The 18,232-nt window shown below is 53.2% G+C and overlaps 1 protein-coding gene across 2 annotated transcripts in view; it reads left to right on the plus strand.

Annotated features, from left to right (window-relative positions):
* RABGAP1 (RAB GTPase activating protein 1) overlaps positions 1-18,232 on the plus strand; it is a 197,081-nt gene that overhangs the window by 15,161 nt on the left and 163,688 nt on the right. The window contains exons 3-5 of one of the 2 annotated variants that reach the window (XM_040322729.1): positions 8,848-9,079; positions 13,277-13,487; positions 17,296-17,470. In XM_040322729.1, coding sequence (XP_040178663.1) covers positions 8,848-9,079; positions 13,277-13,487; positions 17,296-17,470 — 618 coding nt within the window. The remainder of the gene's footprint in view (positions 1-8,847; positions 9,080-13,276; positions 13,488-17,295; positions 17,471-18,232) is intronic. The other variant, XM_040322730.1, reaches the window with a different exon arrangement.

Raw genomic sequence — 18,232 nt, forward strand, 5'->3', positions numbered from 1 at the left:
CTCTGCGCGTGCACAGCCCTCCCCCTGTCCTCTGCGCGTGCACAGCCCTCCCCCCCGTCCTCTGCGCGTGCACAGCCCTCCCCCCGTCCTCTGCGCGTGCACAGCCCTCCCCCCCGTCCTCTGCGCGTGCACAGCCCTCCCCCCCGTCCTCTGCGCGTGCACAGCCCTCCCCCCCGTCCTCTGCGCGTGCACAGCCCTCCCCCCGTCCTCTGCGCGTGCACAGCCCTCCCCCCCCGTCCTCTGCGCGTGTACAGCCCTCCCCCCCCGTCCTCTGTGCGTGCACAGCCCTCCCCCCCCCGTCCTCTGCGCGTGCACAGCCACCCCCCCCCCCCCCCCCGTCCTCTGCGCGTGCACAGCCCTCCCCCCCCCCCGTCCTCTGCGCGTGCACAGCCCTCCCCCCCCCCGTCCTCTGCGCGTGCACAGCCCCCCCCCCCCCCCGTCCTCTGCGCGTGCACAGCCCTCCCCCCCCCCCCCCGTCCTCTGCGCGTGCACAGCCCTCCCCCCTCCCCCCGTCCTCTGCGCGTGCACAGATCTCCCCCCCCGTCCTCTGCGCGTGCACAGCCCTCCCCCCCCCCGTCCTCTGCGCGTGCACAGCCCTCCCCCCCCCGTCCTCTGCGCGTGCACAGCCCTCCCCCCCGTCCTCTGCGCGTGCACAGCCCTCCCCCCCCGTCCTCTGCGCGTGCACAGCCCCCCCCCCCGTCCTCTGCGCGTGCACAGCCCTCCCCCCCCCCGTCCTCTGCGCGTGCACAGCCCTCCCCCCCCGTCCTCTGCGCGTGCACAGCCCTCCCCCCCCCGTCCTCTGCGCGTGCACAGCCCTCCCCCCGTCCTCTGCGCGTGCACAGCCCTCCCCCCCGTCCTCTGCGCGTGCACAGCCCCTCCCCCCGTCCTCTGCGCGTGCACAGCCCCCCCCCCCCCCCGTCCTCTGCGCGTGCACAGCCCTCCCCCCCCCCCCCGTCCTCTGCGCGTGCACAGCCCTCCCCCCCCCCCCGTCCTCTGCGCGTGCACAGCCCTCCCCCCCCCCCCGTCCTCTGCGCGTGCACAGCCCTCCCCCCCCCCCGTCCTCTGCGCGTGCACAGCCCTCCCCCCGTCCTCTGCGCGTGCACAGCCCCCCCCCCCGTCCTCTGCGCGTGCACAGCCCTCCCCCCCCGTCCTCTGCGCGTGCACAGCCCCCCCCCCCCCCCGTCCTCTGCGCGTGCACAGCCCTCCCCCCGTCCTCTGCGCGTGCACAGCCCTCCCCCCGTCCTCTGCGCGTGCACAGCCCCCCCCCCCCGTCCTCTGCGCGTGCACAGCCCTCCCCCCCGTCCTCTGCGCGTGCACAGCCCTCCCCCCGTCCTCTGCGCGTGCACAGCCCTCCCCCCGTCCTCTGCGCGTGCACAGCCCTCCCCCCCCGTCCTCTGCGCGTGCACAGCCCTCCCCCCCCCCTGTCCTCTGCGCGTGCACAGCCCTCCCCCCCCCGTCCTCTGCGCGTGCACAGCCCCCCCCCCGTCCTCTGCGCGTGCACAGCCCCCCCCCCCCCCCCGTCCTCTGCGCGTGCACAGCCCTCCCCCCCCCCGTCCTCTGCGCGTGCACAGCCCTCCCCCCCCCCCCCGTCCTCTGCGCGTGCACAGCCCTCCCCCCCCCCCCCCGTCCTCTGCGCGTGCACAGCCCTCCCCCCCCGTCCTCTGCGCGTGCACAGCCCCCCCCCCCCGTCCTCTGCGCGTGCACAGCCCCCCCCGTCCTCTGCGCGTGCACAGCCCTCCCCCCCCCCCGTCCTCTGCGCGTGCACAGCCCTCCCCCCCCCCCCGTCCTCTGCGCGTGCACAGCCCTCCCCCCCGTCCTCTGCGCGTGCACAGCCCTCCCCCCCCCCCCCGTCCTCTGCGCGTGCACAGCCCTCCCCCCCCCCGTCCTCTGCGCGTGCACAGCCCTCCCCCCCCCGTCCTCTGCGCGTGCACAGCCCTCCCCCCCCGTCCTCTGCGCGTGCACAGCCCTCCCCCCCGTCCTCTGCGCGTGCACAGCCCCCCCCCGTCCTCTGCGCGTGCACAGCCCCCCCCGTCCTCTGCGCGTGCACAGCCCTCCCCCCCCCCGTCCTCTGCGCGTGCACAGCCCCCCCCCCCCCCCGTCCTCTGCGCGTGCACAGCCCTCCCCCCCCCGTCCTCTGCGCGTGCACAGCCCTCCCCCCCCCCCGTCCTCTGTGCGTGCACAGCCCCCCCCCCCGTTGGCAGCGTGTGTACAATAAAAAAGGAAAAAAAGCTCAACTGCCTTGTTTTACCGTCTCCCAACTTCCCACGTGAAGGAGCCCATAGACCGGGACGCCTCAAGGCTGAAAATACTGTTGAAGGAAGAAGTGGGAAAAGGTTAAAAGGTTGAGAAATGCCGATTGAAACATCGGCTGGGAAAGTGAGGAAATCGCGTGCTGGGAGTCAGCCGGTGATTTGTGTTGCTCGGGTGCAGGTAGGTTTCGGCTCATCGACTCGCATCACTTGTTCTGTTTGTTTCCTAATTGTTGCTGAGCCTGTTCTGGGATCTCTGCCCGGCATGTCTACACAAGATCTGTTGGCGGCACCTCATCCGCAAAACCACAGATCCCGCCGGAGACCATAGAAGAGTGGAGTTTGGTGTACACCGGTTTATGAGGACAGGGAGGGAGGATACTCCGAGTGTTACAGAAGGGAGGATACTCCGAGTGTGACAGAAGGGAGGATACTCCGAGTGTGACAGAAGGGAGGATACTCCGAGTGTGACAGAAGGGAGGATACTCCGAGTGTGACAGAAGGGAGGATACTCCGAGTGTGACAGAAGGGAGGATACTCCGAGTGTGACAGAAGGGAGGATACTCCGAGTGTGACAGAAGGGAGGATACTCCGAGTGTGACAGAAGGGAGGATACTCCGAGTGTGACAGAAGGGAGGATACTCCGAGTGTTACAGAAGGGAGGATACTCCGAGTGTGACAGAAGGGAGGATACTCCGAGTGTGACAGAAGGGAGGATACTCCATGTGTTACAGAAGGGAGGATACTCCGAGTGTGACAGAAGGGAGGATACTCCGAGTGTGACAGAAGGGAGGATACTCCGAGTGTGACAGAAGGGAGGATACTCCGAGTGTGACAGAAGGGAGGATACTCCGAGTGTGACAGAAGGGAGGATACTCCGAGTGTGACAGAAGGGAGGATACTCCGAGTGTGACAGAAGGGAGGATACTCCGAGTGTGACAGAAGGGAGGATACTCCGAGTGTGACAGAAGGGAGGATACTCCGAGTGTGACAGAAGGGAGGATACTCCGAGTGTGACAGAAGGGAGGATACTCCGAGTGTGACAGAAGGGAGGATACTCCGAGTGTGACAGAAGGGAGGATACTCCGAGTGTGACAGAAGGGAGGATACTCCGAGTGTGACAGAAGGGAGGATACTCCGAGTGTGACAGAAGGGAGGATACTCCGAGTGTGACAGAAGGGAGGATACTCCGAGTGTGACAGAAGGGAAGAGAGTCTTTGTCTCAGGAGAGAGAGGAGAAGCCCAAAGACTGGCGGGGTGCAAACAAGACAAATTACTTTTACCTTGTGTTCATCACCCCCGCCATCCTTTTCCACTGGCTGAGGGATTTATTTTTTTACCATTTAAAGACTTATTTCGATTTGAGGTTGTGGGGGGAGGGTTTTAAAAACATCCAGTCTGTGTCGGCCCTCTCCCTTGGTCGGCGTGGGCCCCCTGCCTTGGTCGGCGTGGGCCCCCTGCCTTGGTCGGCGTGGGCCCCCTGCCTTGGTCGGCGTGGGCCCCCTGCCTTGGTCAGTTATATGCCCCCTGTCTCGGTCGGTCCGTGGTGGGCCCCCTGTCTCGGTCGGTGCGTTGTGGGCCCCCTGTCTCGGTCGGTCCGTGGTGGGCCCCCTGTCTCGGTCGGTCCGTGGTGGGCCCCCTGTCTCGGTCGGTCCGTGGTGGGCCCCCTGTCTCGGTCGGTCCGTGGTTGGGCCCCCTGTCTCGGTCGGTCCGTGGTGGGCCCCCTGTCTCGGTCGGTCCGTGGTGGGCCCCCAGTCTCGGTCGGTCCGTGGTTGGACCCCCTGTCTCGGTCGGTCCGTGGTTGGGCCCCCTGTCTCGGTCGGTCCGTGGTTGGGCCCCCTGTCTCGGTCGGTCCGTGGTTGGGCCCCCTATCTCGGTCCAGGCCAGCCCATGTCTGCCCCTATCCAACCCTGTCGGCCCCTTTCGGCCCGTGTCTTGCCCATCAGTATAGGGGAAAAAAAATACTTATTTGCAAAATTTTATGACAGAAATATTACGTTTTTAAATACCACCAAAAAAAAATGTCATATGTGTACAATGTTACATGACCGCATAATTGTCATTCAAAGTGTGACAGCGCTGACAGCTGAAAATTGGTCTGGGTAAAAGATGGGGGGGGGGGGGATTACCTGGTAGGCAAGTGATAATTTGTTCAGCCCTGCCCTAAGCTAAGCCCCGCCTCCTGTGATGGGTGATGTGGACACCACCAGAAGGTAGCAGAGGGTTGCCTACATCTTTGTAGCCTGGGGTGGGGGGGAGGGGAAGTGCTGGGTGATGATTCTTTTTGCAGAAGTGAGGAAATATTCTCCAATTGTGTAAGAGGGAGGGAGAGAGGGGAGGAGCCAGGATTGTACTTTCATGAGTGAAGGTCTGCTGAAGATACCAAGGTAATGTATGCTTTGTTTTTTCATGAGAAAAATGTAACTGGTTATAGAGGCTGAAAGTTTTTTTACCTTAATGCATTCTGTGCAGCGCCCCCCACAGCCCCCCCTAATACTTACCTGAGCTCCCTCTCGATCCAGCGATGTGCACGAGTGCCTCGGCTCTCTGGGGTCTCTTCCTCATTGATTGGTCAATCACCCCCAATGAGAGAGAGAGGACGGGGCCGAGCCATGGCTCCATGTCTGAATGGACACGCACAGCAAAGCCTTGCTTGGGTGCCCCCGCTGCAAACGGCTTGCTCTGGGGGGCACTCAACAGAAGGGGAGGGGCTAGGAGCGCCGACCAGGGACCTGAAAAGAGGAGGATCCGGGCTGCTCTGTACAAAACCATTACATAGAGCAGGTGACCAGAACATGTTGTTTTTTGTTTTTCGTTTTGCCTTAAACAACTTCCATACCGGGCCTATTCTGGCACTTCTCTCCTAGAAAATTACTCAGAACCCCCAAACACTATACAGTGGGGATAGAAAGTTTGGGCACCCCAGGTAAAAATGTGTATTAACCACTTAAGCCCCGGACCATTTTGTTGCTAAATGCCCAGGCCAGGTTTTGCGATTCGGCACTGCGTCGCTTTAACTGACAATTGCGCGGTCGTGCGACGTTGCTTCCAAACAAAATTGGCGTCCTTTTTTCCCCACAAATAGAGCTTTCTTTTAATGGTATTTGATCACCACTGCGGTTTTTATTTTTTGCGCTATAAACAAAAATAGAGCGTCAATTTTGAAAAAAATTCAATATTTTTTACTTTTTGCTATAATAAATATCCCCCCAAAATATATATAAAAAAAAAAATTCCTCTGTTGAGGCCGATACTTATTCTACCTATTTTTGGTAAAAAAAATCGCAATAAGTGTTTATCGATTGGTTTGCGCAAAATACGGGATAGTTTTATTGCATTTTTATTAATTATTTTTTTTTTTACTACTATTGGCGGCGATCAGCGATTTTTTTTCGTGACTGCGACATTATGGCGGACACTTCGGACAATTTTGACACATTTTTGGCACCATTGTCATTTTCACAGCAAAAAATGCATTTAAATTGCATTGTTTATTGTGAAAATGACAGTTGCAGTTTGGGAGTTAACCACAGGGGGGCGCTGTAGGGGTTAGTGTTCACTTTGTGTGTGTTTACAACTGTAGGGGGGTGTGGCTGTAGGTCTGACGTCATCGATCAAGTCTCCCTTATATAAGGGATCACTCGATCGATGCGCCGCCACAGTGAAGCACGTGTTTACATACGGCTCTCCCTGTTCTTCAGCTCCGGGGACCGATCGCGACAGAGCGGCTATAAACGAATAGCTGCGCCGTCGTCCCGGATCGCTCCCCGAGGTAAGCCGCACGCAGCAGGGGGGGGGGGGGGGGGTCCCGATCGGACCCCCGACCCGCTAGAAGGCAGGGACATATATATATACGCCCATCTGCCTGTACGTAAATAGGCGTGCGGCGGGCGTTAAGTGGTTAATGTGCATAACGAAGCCAAGGAAAGATGGAAAAATCTCCAAAAGTCCTCAAATTACAGATTAGACATTCTTATAATATGTCAAAAGAAGTTAGATTTTATTTCCATCATTTACACTTTCAAAAATTACAGAAAACAAAAAAAAAGGTGTCTGCAAAAGTTTGGGCACCCTGCAGAATTTCTAGCATGCACCGCCCCCTTTGCAAAGCTGAGAGCTGCCAGTGTCATGGATTGTTCTCAATCATCATCTGGGAAGACCAGGTGATGTCACTCTCAAAGGTTTTAAATGCCCAGACTCATCTGACCCTCCCCCAACAATCGGCACCATGGGTTCTTCTAAGCAGATGTCTAGAAAACTGCAAATAGTTGTCGCTCACAAAGCTGGAGAAGCTATAAGAAGATAGCAAATCATTTTCAGATGTCAATATCCTCTGTTTCTCGGAATGTAATTAAGAAATGGCAGTCATCAGGAACAGTGGAAGTTAAAGCAAGATCTGGAAGACCAAGAAAAATATCAGACAGAACGGCTCGCAGGATTGTGAGAAAAGCAATTCAAATTCAATACTAATATACCCTTGATGCCCATAGTCCACACATACATACATATGCCTGTGTGAACCAATATGGAATGATCACTATAATGTCTTTCTCCATGTGGTTTCCTTTATTGATTTGGGTTTTTACAATTTTATGATTAATAAATATATACTTTGATTCTTATACATCCATTCCGTCTATGGCCTCATTTAAAGTCCCAAACTTCCCGTTTATATCCTCTATTTTTGTTTATAGCGCAAAAAATAAAAACCGCAGAGGTGATCAAATCCCACCAAAAGAAAGCTCTATTTGTGGGGGAAAAAAAGGACGCCAATTTTGTTTGGGAGCCACGTCGCACGACTGCGCAATTGTCAGTTAAAGCTACGCAGTGCCGAATCACAAAAAGAGGCTGGGTCCTTTACCTGCATTTTGGTCCGGGTCTTAAAGGAGTTCTCTGACCTAAAACTTTTAACCCCCGCTGTGCCCGGGCTGTAAAAAAATAGAAAATAAACTTTCACTTACCTGCCTACGATCCCCTGTTGTTCCGATATCGCCGTCCCGTTCTCCGGTCCCGGTCTCTTCCACTTCCTGTGTGTCGGTGACTCATAGTGCGCTCAGCCTATCAGTGGCCGCGACGGGACATTGCTGCGGCCGCTGATAGGCTGAGCGCACTATGAGTCACCGACACACAGGAAGCGGAAGGGGCCCGGGACCGGAGAACGGGACGGCGATATCGGAACAACAGGGGATCGTAGGCAGGTAAGTGACAGTTTATTTTCTATTTTTTTACAGCCCGGGCACAGCGGGGGTTAAAAGTTTTAGGTCAGAGAACTCCTTTAAGTGGTTAATGCATAGAATGCATTAAGGTGAAAAAACATTTACCTTTACAACCCCTTTAACCCCCTAACCTTAAGGGGGGTCAGTCACCGATCAAGGTAAAGAGTCTCTCACGGAGACTCTTTACCACGTGTCCAATCACGGCTGTTCACGATGTAAATAGGAAAAGCCGGTAATCGGCTTTTCCTCACTCGCGTCTGTCAGAGTAGAGGAGAGCCGATCGGCTGCTCCTGTGACGGGGGGGGGTTTGTGCTGATCGATCATCAGCCCAGCCCCCCCCCCCCCCCCGAGGATGCCCACTGGACCACCAGGGATGCCCACTGGACCACCAGGGATGGCCATATAGACCACCAGAAAAAAAAAAAAAAAAGGATGCCACCCTAGACCACCAGGGATGAGGAGGACACAAAAAATGGGTGCTACAATGGGCATTACTGATTGGCAGGCATTGTTTGGCACTGATTGGCATCTATTAGTACAACACATACAATAGTGCCCATCTATGCCCATCCGTGCCGCCTATCAGTGCCCATCCATGCCGCCTATCAGTGCCCATCCCTGCCGCCTATCTGTGCCCATCTGTGCCACCTATCCATGCCCATGCGTGCCGCCTATCCAAGCCCATCCATGCCGCCTATCCGTGCTGCCTATCAGTGCCGCATATTAGTGCCCAACAATGCCACCACATCAGTGCCACCTCATTGGTGCCCATCAGTGCCGTCTTATCAGTGCCCGTCAGTGCAGTACCATCAGTGCCCATCAGTGAAGGAGAAAACGTACTTATTTACAATGTTTTATAACAGAAACAAAAAAAACGTGTTTTTTTTTCAAAATTTTCAGTCATTTTTTTTTGCAGAAAATAAAAATCCCAGAGGTGATCAAATACCACCAAAAGAAAGCTCTATTTGTGGGTACAAAATGATAAAAATTTTGTTTGGGTACAGTGTAGCATGACCGCGCAATTGTCATTCAAAGTGCAACAGCGCTGAAAGCTAAAAATTGGTCTGGGCGGGAAGGTGTATAAGTGCCCCCCGGTATGGAAGGGGTTAAGAGGAAAATATTTTTGTCTTTACAACCCTTTAATCTCGCTAACCTCTTCAAAAAAAAAGTTTACAAATGAATAAATAAAAGTGGATGAACATCAACAAATGATGAAACTGATGATATTTTTTTCTCTATTGGCTAATAAAAAAACGCCAAAGTTCAAAATGCTTTAGAAACGCTGTATAGAAAACGCACATACAAACGTCTGAAGAAACCCCCGACAAGCTCCACATTCAGGTGTGAATTGTGTTTTTTTATTTTTTATTTATTTTTTGTAGATTGTGGGGAACGGAAGCGAGCAGCAGCTCCAGAAGGAGCTGGAAGACGTTCTGATGGACACGCCAACGGAAGATCACGAGAGCCAAGCGGAGGAGGGGGACCCGGTACATCCAGAGGAGGAATTGGACGAATCCTCTAATGAAACCTCCACCGCGTCTTCCTCTATTAACCCCTCCTCCGTGGGACTACAGAAACAGGAGATGAGTCTGCCGGTGAAATCGGGACAGCAAGGTAATTGTTGGCTTGCAGTTTTATTATTCATGAGCTGCTGATGTTTTGAATGGCAAACGACACCACTTATTATACAGAGTATTCTTCATTTACACAACATCATTTACTATTGTGTTTTCTTTTTTAGATGTTAACCTCTTTGTGCCCAAGGGTAAAACAAATGTTCATACCTAAGCACAATTTTGCAACTTTGACATGTGTTAGTAAAACAGTACTTATTATCACAACTTAAAGCGGGGGTTCACCCTGTTAAAAAAAAAAAAAATGTTTTTTTTTATTATTCCATTACTTTCGGCATCGTAGCGCGAGCTACAGTATGCCGGTCCTAAATTTTTAATCCCCGTACTCACTGTGCTATCGTTGATTGAAGAATCCGGGGAATGGGCGTTCCTATGGTGAGAGAAGGTGATTGACGGCCGGCCCTGGCACGTCACGCTTCTCCGGAAATAGCCGAAATAGGCTTGGCTATTCACGGCGCCTGCGCATAGCCTGTGCGCAGGCGCTGTGAATAGCCGAGACCTACTCCGGCTGTCTTCGGGGAGCGTGACGTGCCAGAGCCGGCCGTCAATCATCCTCCCTCTCCATAGGCACGCCCATTCCCCGCGGGAGTCGGATTCTTCAATCAACAATAGCACAGTGAGTACGGGGATTAAAAATTTAAGACCGGCATACCGTAGCTCGCGCTACGATGCCGAAAGTAATGGAATAATGAGGTGAAGGAGGGTGAACTACCGCTTTAATATTATTATTTTTTTATGGTTGAACTGGATGGACTTTTTTTTCAACCTGACTAACTATGTAACTACCGTATTTATTGGGGTATAGCACCCCTAAAGTTGCAGCGGATTCCTGTGGGAAATTTTTTTTTTTTTACTTACAGTTTTGGTGTCTTGTGCGGTGTCCATCGGCGGCCTCGTCGGGTCCGGCGTCCGTCTGCGGCTTCGGGTGTCCTCTTCGTCGGGTCCGGCGTCCTTCTGCGGCGTCCTCCCTGCTCGTTTCCCGCCCCGAGTTTGAATTCTGCACCGACATATACCGAGCGCAGTACACTCGTGTATTGTTGGGCAGGCTCGGCAACTCTCGCGCTGACATCCTGTACGTCCAGGACGTGAGCGCGGAAGGAGCCGAGACTGCCCGAGTGTACTGCGCTCGGTATATGTCGGCGCAGTATTCAAACTCGGCACGGGTATCGGCGTATACCGCGCACCCACGCTGCTGCTGTGCTTGGAAGTAAAAGTGATCTGCAGACATATTGGGGAAGTGTAGCTGCGGCCAGTGGGAATTCATAAGGCTTATTATAAGCCTCTTAGAGGTGAGAGGCTGGTGTTACTGGTCACTTGGAGTGGAGCACGTTTTTTTGGATTTGTCCTTGAGCACTGCACTTTAAGAATAATCCTGTGGGTAATTTACTACCTTCGGGCTGCATGTTTTGGATTTTTTCCCTGGATTGTTATCCTGCACATTATCATTTCACAATTGCATGAAGACTTTTTTCACTATATTTTCTTAATATGTTTGGACTTCAGTTATATTGATTATGTATTGGATGAAATTCGCTCTGTTGCACTTTATTAGCACTTTATATATTGCTGCACAAAATTTATATATTGTATATTTTTCATTGATGTTATCACTGGTATATTTATTGGTTCCTAATTTATATACATCATCAGTGAGCACATTGCACTTTATTTGTTAGGTCATTTATTTGTGTAATTATTGGTAAGCGCCCCAACACCCTCCATTCCTCATGCACTGATTATTATTATTATTATTATTAGATTGGATTTATATAGCGCCAACAGTTTACGCATCGCTTTACAATATAAAAGGGAGACAGTTACAATACAATAAAATACAAGAGGATTAAGAGGGCCCTGCTCAGAAGAGCTTACAATCTAATAGGGTGGGGCAGGTGATACAAAAGGTTGTAACTGTGGGGGAATGAGCTGATGAAAGTGGTAAAAGATTAGTTGGAGACGTGATAAGGTTCCCTGAAGAGATGAGTTTTCAGGGATCGCCTGAAGGTAGCAAGAGTAAAGGAATAGCCGGACAGGTTGAGGTAGTGAGTTCCAGAGGATGGGAGAGGCTCTGGAGAAATCCTGGAGACGAGCATGGGAAGAGGAGACGAGAGAGCACTGATGGCTGGCACTGATTAATGAGCACTGATAGGTGGCAGTGGCCCTGATGGGTGGGCACTGATGGCTGGCACTAAAGGATGGCTGGCACAGGTGGATGGGCACTGACAGGTGGCTGGCACTTATGGGCACTGAAATAAATGACATGAGAGCAAAATAACTAAACTAGTATTTTCCTATGCTGACTGCACCTGCGATCTTGGTACACTCTGCACTCGTCCACATAAATGCAGCAGCGTACATCTTGTTACACCCAGTCCATATAGTTCAGGCCGGGTGTAACAAGATGTTCCCTGCTGGCTTAGGCCCCATTCACACCTCCGCGACAAAACGCCCGACGCCGGACGCTCGTGCCGCTGGAGGGGAGAATTCCCATTGCTGTCTATGAGATGGTTCACATCTCATAGACGCCGTACGCCTGCCGCCTGAAAAAAAGTCCTGGACCCTTTTTTTCAGGCGGCATTGACGTTCGGCCATACAAAGCAATGGGAAGGCTTTGTTAAAAAAAAAAAAAGTTACACACTCGCGGCAAAATATGCGGCGTATCTTGTCGCGGAGGTGTGAATGCAGCCTTAATGTGGCCGAGTGCAGAGTGTACCAAGATGGGCGTCGGATGTCCAAGCACTGACGGCAACACGGAGCGCCACTTCTGTTACCGAATGTGACGTCTCCGGTCACTGATGATGCAGATGGACCCTGCACCTCTGCCAGGCCAGCTTACCTGCTCGAGGATTCGATCTCCGCCTCCACCTGCTGTCTCCGCCCACTGACTTCGCCCCTATTGAACGCCGCCTCTCACATCCCAGGTATCGGATTAGGCATCGGGAGCATTTGTGCGAGTACAAGTATTTTTTTTTTATTATTATTATCAAAGGAAAACTCACCCAAAATAGTAAATACAAAAAAATATATACCCTATTTGCCCCCTAATTTTCCAGGAGAAATGTTGGTTTTGGGATATACTCGCCATATAAGACTACCCCCTTCCTACTAGTCTTTCTGGAAGCTGAGGGGTAGCCGGAACCGCTGACAGAAACAGGCTTTTTTCAAATCTCACTGTGCCATTATATTACATGCCCCCACTGTGCCGTCACTTTGCCCCCCACTGTGCCGTCACTTTGCCCCCCACTGTGCCGTCACTTTGCCCCCACTGTGCCATCATTTTGCCCCCTACTGTGCCATCACTTTGCCCCCACTGTGCCATCACTTTGCCCCCACTGTGCCATCACTTTGCCCCCACTGTGCCATCACTTTGCCCCCACTGTGCCATCACTTTGCCCCCACTGTGCCATCACTTTGCCCCCCACTGTGCCATCACTTCCCACCCCACTGTGCAAACAGGCTTTTTTCAAATCTCACTGTGCCATTACATACCTCACTGTGCCATTACATTACATGCCCCCACTGTGCCATCACTTGCCCCCACTGTGCCGTCACTTGCCCCCACTGTGCCGTCACTTTGCCCCCACTGTGCCGTCACTTTGCCCCCACTGTGCTGTCACTTTGCCCCCCACTGTGCCTTCACTTTGCCCCCCACTGTGCCATCACTTTGCCCCCCACTGTGCCATCACTTTGCCCCCCACTGTGCCATCACTTTGCCCCCGCCATCACTTCCCCCCACTGTGCCAACAGTGCCATCACTCACGTTTTGCCGATTTGTTTCCAGGCCGGTGACCGTCTCCGTTTTGCGAGCGTCCATGATTTGAAAGCCGCGCCTTCTTCTCAGCGTGTCCTGTGATAGGCGGAACACAAATTTTCCCAGCAGCGCCTCTGTCCTGTGTTCCGCCTATCACGGACGTCCTCTCGCCCGAGGATGAGAAGGCATCTGTGATGGGTATACCACAACGTACCTTCAGATGTTTAATGGAGGCCGTGTCACAATGGGCCAGGGCTGGTTTTGGTTTTTGGTGGAAAAAGGGGGGGGGGGGGCTGCTCAGTATTAGGTGGGGGGGGGGGCCTGCTCAGTATTAGGTGGGTGGTCATAATGTTATGGCTGTATAGGTAAGTAATGGTTTGTATACCTGACATGGCACTGATTTTTTTTTTTTATCTATATATTTAGCAGAGGGCGCGGATGCCTCGGATTTATTCTCACCCGTTCCTGATGAAGACAGCGTTGTGTTCAGTCAACTCACTTACCTCGGATGTGCCTCTGTGAACGCGCCACGCAGCGAAGTGGAAGCTCTTCGAATGATCTCTATTCTTGGGGGACAGTGCCAGAACGCGTTGGATGTGACGCTTTCCGTACCTAATGTGTCTGAGGGAACTGTCAGGTACAGACAAGTGTTTTTTTTTTTTTTACCTACCGTAAAAAAGTTGAGTGTTTCAGCCCCCCCCCCTTTTTTTTTTAGACTATAAATGCCCCCCCCTTTGCTTATACTCTAGTCTGTATACCTGAGTCCATGACATGCATATTCAGACGGCGGGCGTACAGAGTTAAAAAGTCGCCCCTCTTCCTGTTCCGTGATAGGCGGAACACTCAGTTTCCTAGCCGACACTGTGTTCAGTGTTCTGCCTATCACGGACATCCTCTCGTCCGTGATAGACGAGAGGACGTCCGTGATAGGCAGAACACTGATCTTTTTAACACTGCACGCCCGTTGTCTGAATATGCATGTCACTGAAAATCGGGTACACAGTTTGGCACAGTGAGGTCAGGCAGCAATGGGGCACAGTGAGGTCAGGCGTGCAATGGGGCACAGTGAGGTCAGGCGTGCAATGGGGCACAGTGAGGTCAGGCGTGCAATGGGGCACAGTGAGGTCAGGCGTGCAATGGGGCACAGTGAGGTCAGGCGTGCAATGGGGCACAGTGAGGTCAGGCGTGCAATGGGGCACAGTGAGGTCAGGCGTGCAATGGGCACAGTGAGGTCAGGCGTGCAATGGGGCACAGTGAGGTCAGGCGTGCAATGGGGCACAGTGAGGTCAGGCTGCAATGGGGCACATGAGTGGCCAATGCTCAATGAGTGAAGGTTGGCCCATGTAGTCTCATCCAATAGAAGCGTTGACAGGAGCTCACATGGCTCGCATTCATCGGTGGGGGGGCCACGGGTTGCCGAACCCTGCTCTAGAGACCATCCTGTTCCATGATAGGCAGAACACTCAGTTTCCTAGCCGACACTGTGTTCAGTGTTCTGCCTATCATGGACATCCTCTCGTCCGTGATAGAAGAGAGGATGTCCGTGATAGAAGAGAGGACGTCCGTGATAGACGAGAGGATGTCCGTGATAGGCAGAACACTGATCTTTTTAACACTGCATGCCCGTTGTCTGAATATGCACGTCACTGAAAATCGGGTACACAGATTGACACAGTGAGGTCAGGCTGCAATGGGGCACAGTGAGGTCAGGCTGGCAATGGGGCACAGTGAGGTCAGGCTGGCAATGGGGCACAGTGAGGTCAGGCTGGCAATGGGGCACAGTGAGGTCAGGCTGGCAATGGGGCACAGTGAGGTCAGGCATGCAATGGGGCACAGTGAGGTCAGGCGTGCAATGGGGCACAGTGAGGTCAGGCGTGCAATGGGCACAGTGAGGTCAGGCTGCAATGGGGCACAGTGAGGTCAGGCTGCAATGGGGCACAGTGAGGTCAGGCTGCAATGGGGCACAGTGAGGTCAGGCGTGCAACGGGGCACAGGGAGGTCAGGCGTGCAATGGGGCACAGGGAGGTCAGGCGTGCAATGGGGCACAGGGAGGTCAGGCGTGCAATGGGGCACAGTGAGGTCAGGCGTGCAATGGGGCACAGTGAGGTCAATGGGGCACAGTGAGGTCAGGCGTGCAATGGGGCACATGAGTGGCCAATGCTCAATGAGTGAAGGTTGGCCCATGTAGTCTCATCCAATAGAAGCGCTGACTGGAGCTCACATGGCCCGCATTCATCAGTGGGGGGGCCACGGGTTGCCGAACCCTGCTCTAGAGACCCGTCCTGTTCCATGATAGGCAGAACACTCAGTTTCCTAGCCGACACTGTGTTCAGTGTTCTGCCTATCATGGACATCCTCTCGTCCGTGATAGGAGGGGACGTCCGTGATAGGCAGAACACTGATCTTTTTAACACTGCACGCCCGCTGTCTGAATATGCATGTCACTGAAAATCGGGTACACAGTTTGGCACAGTGAGGTCAGGCGTGCAATGGGCACAGTGAGGTCAGGCTGCAATGGGGCACAGTGAGGTCAGGCTGCAATGGGGCACAGTGAGGTCAGGCGTGCAATGGGGCACAGTGAGGTCAGGCGTGCAATGGGGCACAGTGAGGTCAGGCGTGCAATGGGGCACAGTGAGGTCAGGCGTGCAATGGGCACAGTGAGGTCAGGCGTGCAATGGGGCACAGTGAGGTCAGGCGTGCAATGGGGCACAGTGAGGTCAGGCTGGCAATGGGGCACAGTGAGGTCAGGCTGGCAATGGGGCTCAGTGAGGTCAGGTGTGCAATGGGGCACAGTGAGGTCAGGCTGGCAATGGGGCACAGTGAGGTCAGGCGTGCAATGGGGCACAGTGAGGTCAGGCTGGCAATGGGGCACAGTGAGGTCAGGCTGGCAATGGGGCTCAGTGAGGTCAGGCTGGCAATGGGGCACAGTGAGGTCAGGCTGGCAATGGGGCACAGTGAGGTCAGCGTGCAATGGGGCACAGTGAGGTCAGGCGTGCAATGGGCACAGTGAGGTCAGGCGTGCAATGGGGCACAGTGAGGTCAGGCGTGCAATGGGCACAGTGAGGTCAGGCGTGCAATGGGGCACAGTGAGGTCAGGCGTGCAATGGGCACAGTGAGGTCAGGCGTGCAATGGGGCACAGTGAGTCAGGCTGGCAATGGGGCACAGTGAGGTCAGGCTGGCAATGGGGCTCAGTGAGGTCAGGTGTGCAATGGGGCACAGTGAGGTCAGGCTGGCAATGGGGCACAGTGAGGTCAGGCTGCAATGGGGCACAGTGAGGTCAGGCTGGCAATGGGGCACAGTGAGGTCAGGCTGGCAATGGGGCACAGTGAGGTCAGGCTGGCAATGGGGCACAGTGAGGTCAGGCTGGCAATGGGGCACAGGGAGGTCAGGCGTGCAATGGGGCACAGTGAGGTCAGGCGTGCAATGGGGCACAGTGAGGTCAGGTGCAATGGGGCACAGTGAGGTCAGGCTGGCAATGGGGCACAGTGAGGTCAGGCTGGCAATGGGGCACAGTGAGGTCAGGCTGGCAATGGGGCACAGTGAGGTCAGGCATGCAATGGGGCACAGTGAACCACTTGAAGATTTTACCCCCCCCCCTTCATGACCAGCGGATTTTTTGCTATTCAGCACTGCGCTACTTTAACTGGCAATTGCACGGTCATGCAACGCTGTACCCATATGACATTTTATAGCTTTTTTTTTTTTTAAACAAATAGAGCTTTCTTTTGGTGGTATTTGATCATCGCTGTGTTTTTTGATTATTTTTTTTACGATATTAACAATAAAATAAATTCCCTGCCAGTGACATTTACACAGTAATTCGGAGCATTTTTATTGCACTGATCGCTGTATAAATGTGAATGGTCCCAAAATAGTGTCAAAAGTGTCCGATGTGTCCGTCATAATGTCGCAGTCACGAAAAGAATCGCTAGTAAAAAAACTACCCCTATTTTAGACGCTATATATTTTGGGCAAACCACTTAATATAAGCTTTTTGCGATTTTTTTTTTTTTTTTTTTTTTTTTTTTTTTTTTTTTTATACCAAAAATATGTAGAAGAATACGTATCGACCTAAACTGAGGAAAAATTGCCTTTTTTTTTAAATTGGGGATATTTATTATAGCAAAAAGTACAAAATATATATTATTATTTTTTTTTCAAAATTGTCGCCCTATTTTTGTTTATAGCGCAAAAAATAAACCGCAGAGGTGATCAAATACCACCAAAAGAAAGCTCTATTTGTGGGGAAAAAAGGACGTAAATTTTGTTTGTGTACAACGTCGCACGACGGCGCAATTGTCAGTTAAAACGGCGCAGTGCCGAATCGCAAAAAAGTGGCCCGGTCATTGGGCAGGCAAATCCTCCAGGGGCTAAAGTGGTTTAAATGTGATCTGTTCAATGATTGGCTTTGGGATTTTGATCTTCTTTTTCTTCTTCTACATAGACTTCTGGACCCGCAGACAAACACCGAGATCGCTAAATACCCGATCTACAAGATTCTGTTCTGTGTAAGGGGACACGATGGGACCCCGGAGAGCGACTGCTTCGCGTTCACCGAGAGTCACTACAACGCCGAGCTCTTCAGGATACACGTCTTCCGCTGCGAGATCCAGGAAGCGGTACGGCGTGAAGCAAGCTTTGCGTTCTATCCCATCCGAGTTCTCTTTTGTTTTTTAGGCCCAGATTCTCAGAAGAGATACGACGGCGTATCTCCACATACGCCGTCGTATCTCTGAGTTGCGCCGTTGTATCTATGCGCCTGATTCTTAGAATCAGTTCCGCATAGATATCCATTAGATCCGACAGGTGTAAGTCTCTTACGCCGTCGGATCGTAACTGCATTTTTTTTTTGACCGCTAGGTGGCGCTTCCGTCGAATTCCGCGTCGAGTATGCAAATTAGCTAGATACGCGAATTCCCGAACGTACGCGCGGCTGACGCAGTAAAGTTACAACATTTACGCTAGGCTTTTCCCGGCGTAAAGTTGCCCCTGCTATATGGTGGCGCAGCCAATGTTAAGTATGGCCGTCGTTCCCGCGTCGAAATTTTAAAAAGTTGCGTCGTTTGCGCAAGTCGTCCGTGAATGGGGCTGGACGTCATTTACGTTCACGTCGAAACCAATGACGTCCTTGCGACGTCATTTGGAGCAATGCACACTGGGATATTTTTTACGGACGGCGCATGCGCTGTTCGTTCGGCGCGGGGACGCGCTTCATTTAAATGATACACGCCCCCTACCCGCCAAATTTGAATTCCGCCGGGTGATTTACGCTACGCCGCCGCAACTTTACAAGCAAGCGCTTTGTGAATAAAGCACTTGACTAAAAAACTTGCGGCGGCGTAACGTAAATCGGATGCGTTACGCCGCCGCAGAGATACGCC

Source organism: Rana temporaria, chromosome 9 (assembly GCF_905171775.1).
Source record: "Rana temporaria chromosome 9, aRanTem1.1, whole genome shotgun sequence".
Taxonomy (NCBI): domain Eukaryota; kingdom Metazoa; phylum Chordata; class Amphibia; order Anura; family Ranidae; genus Rana; species Rana temporaria.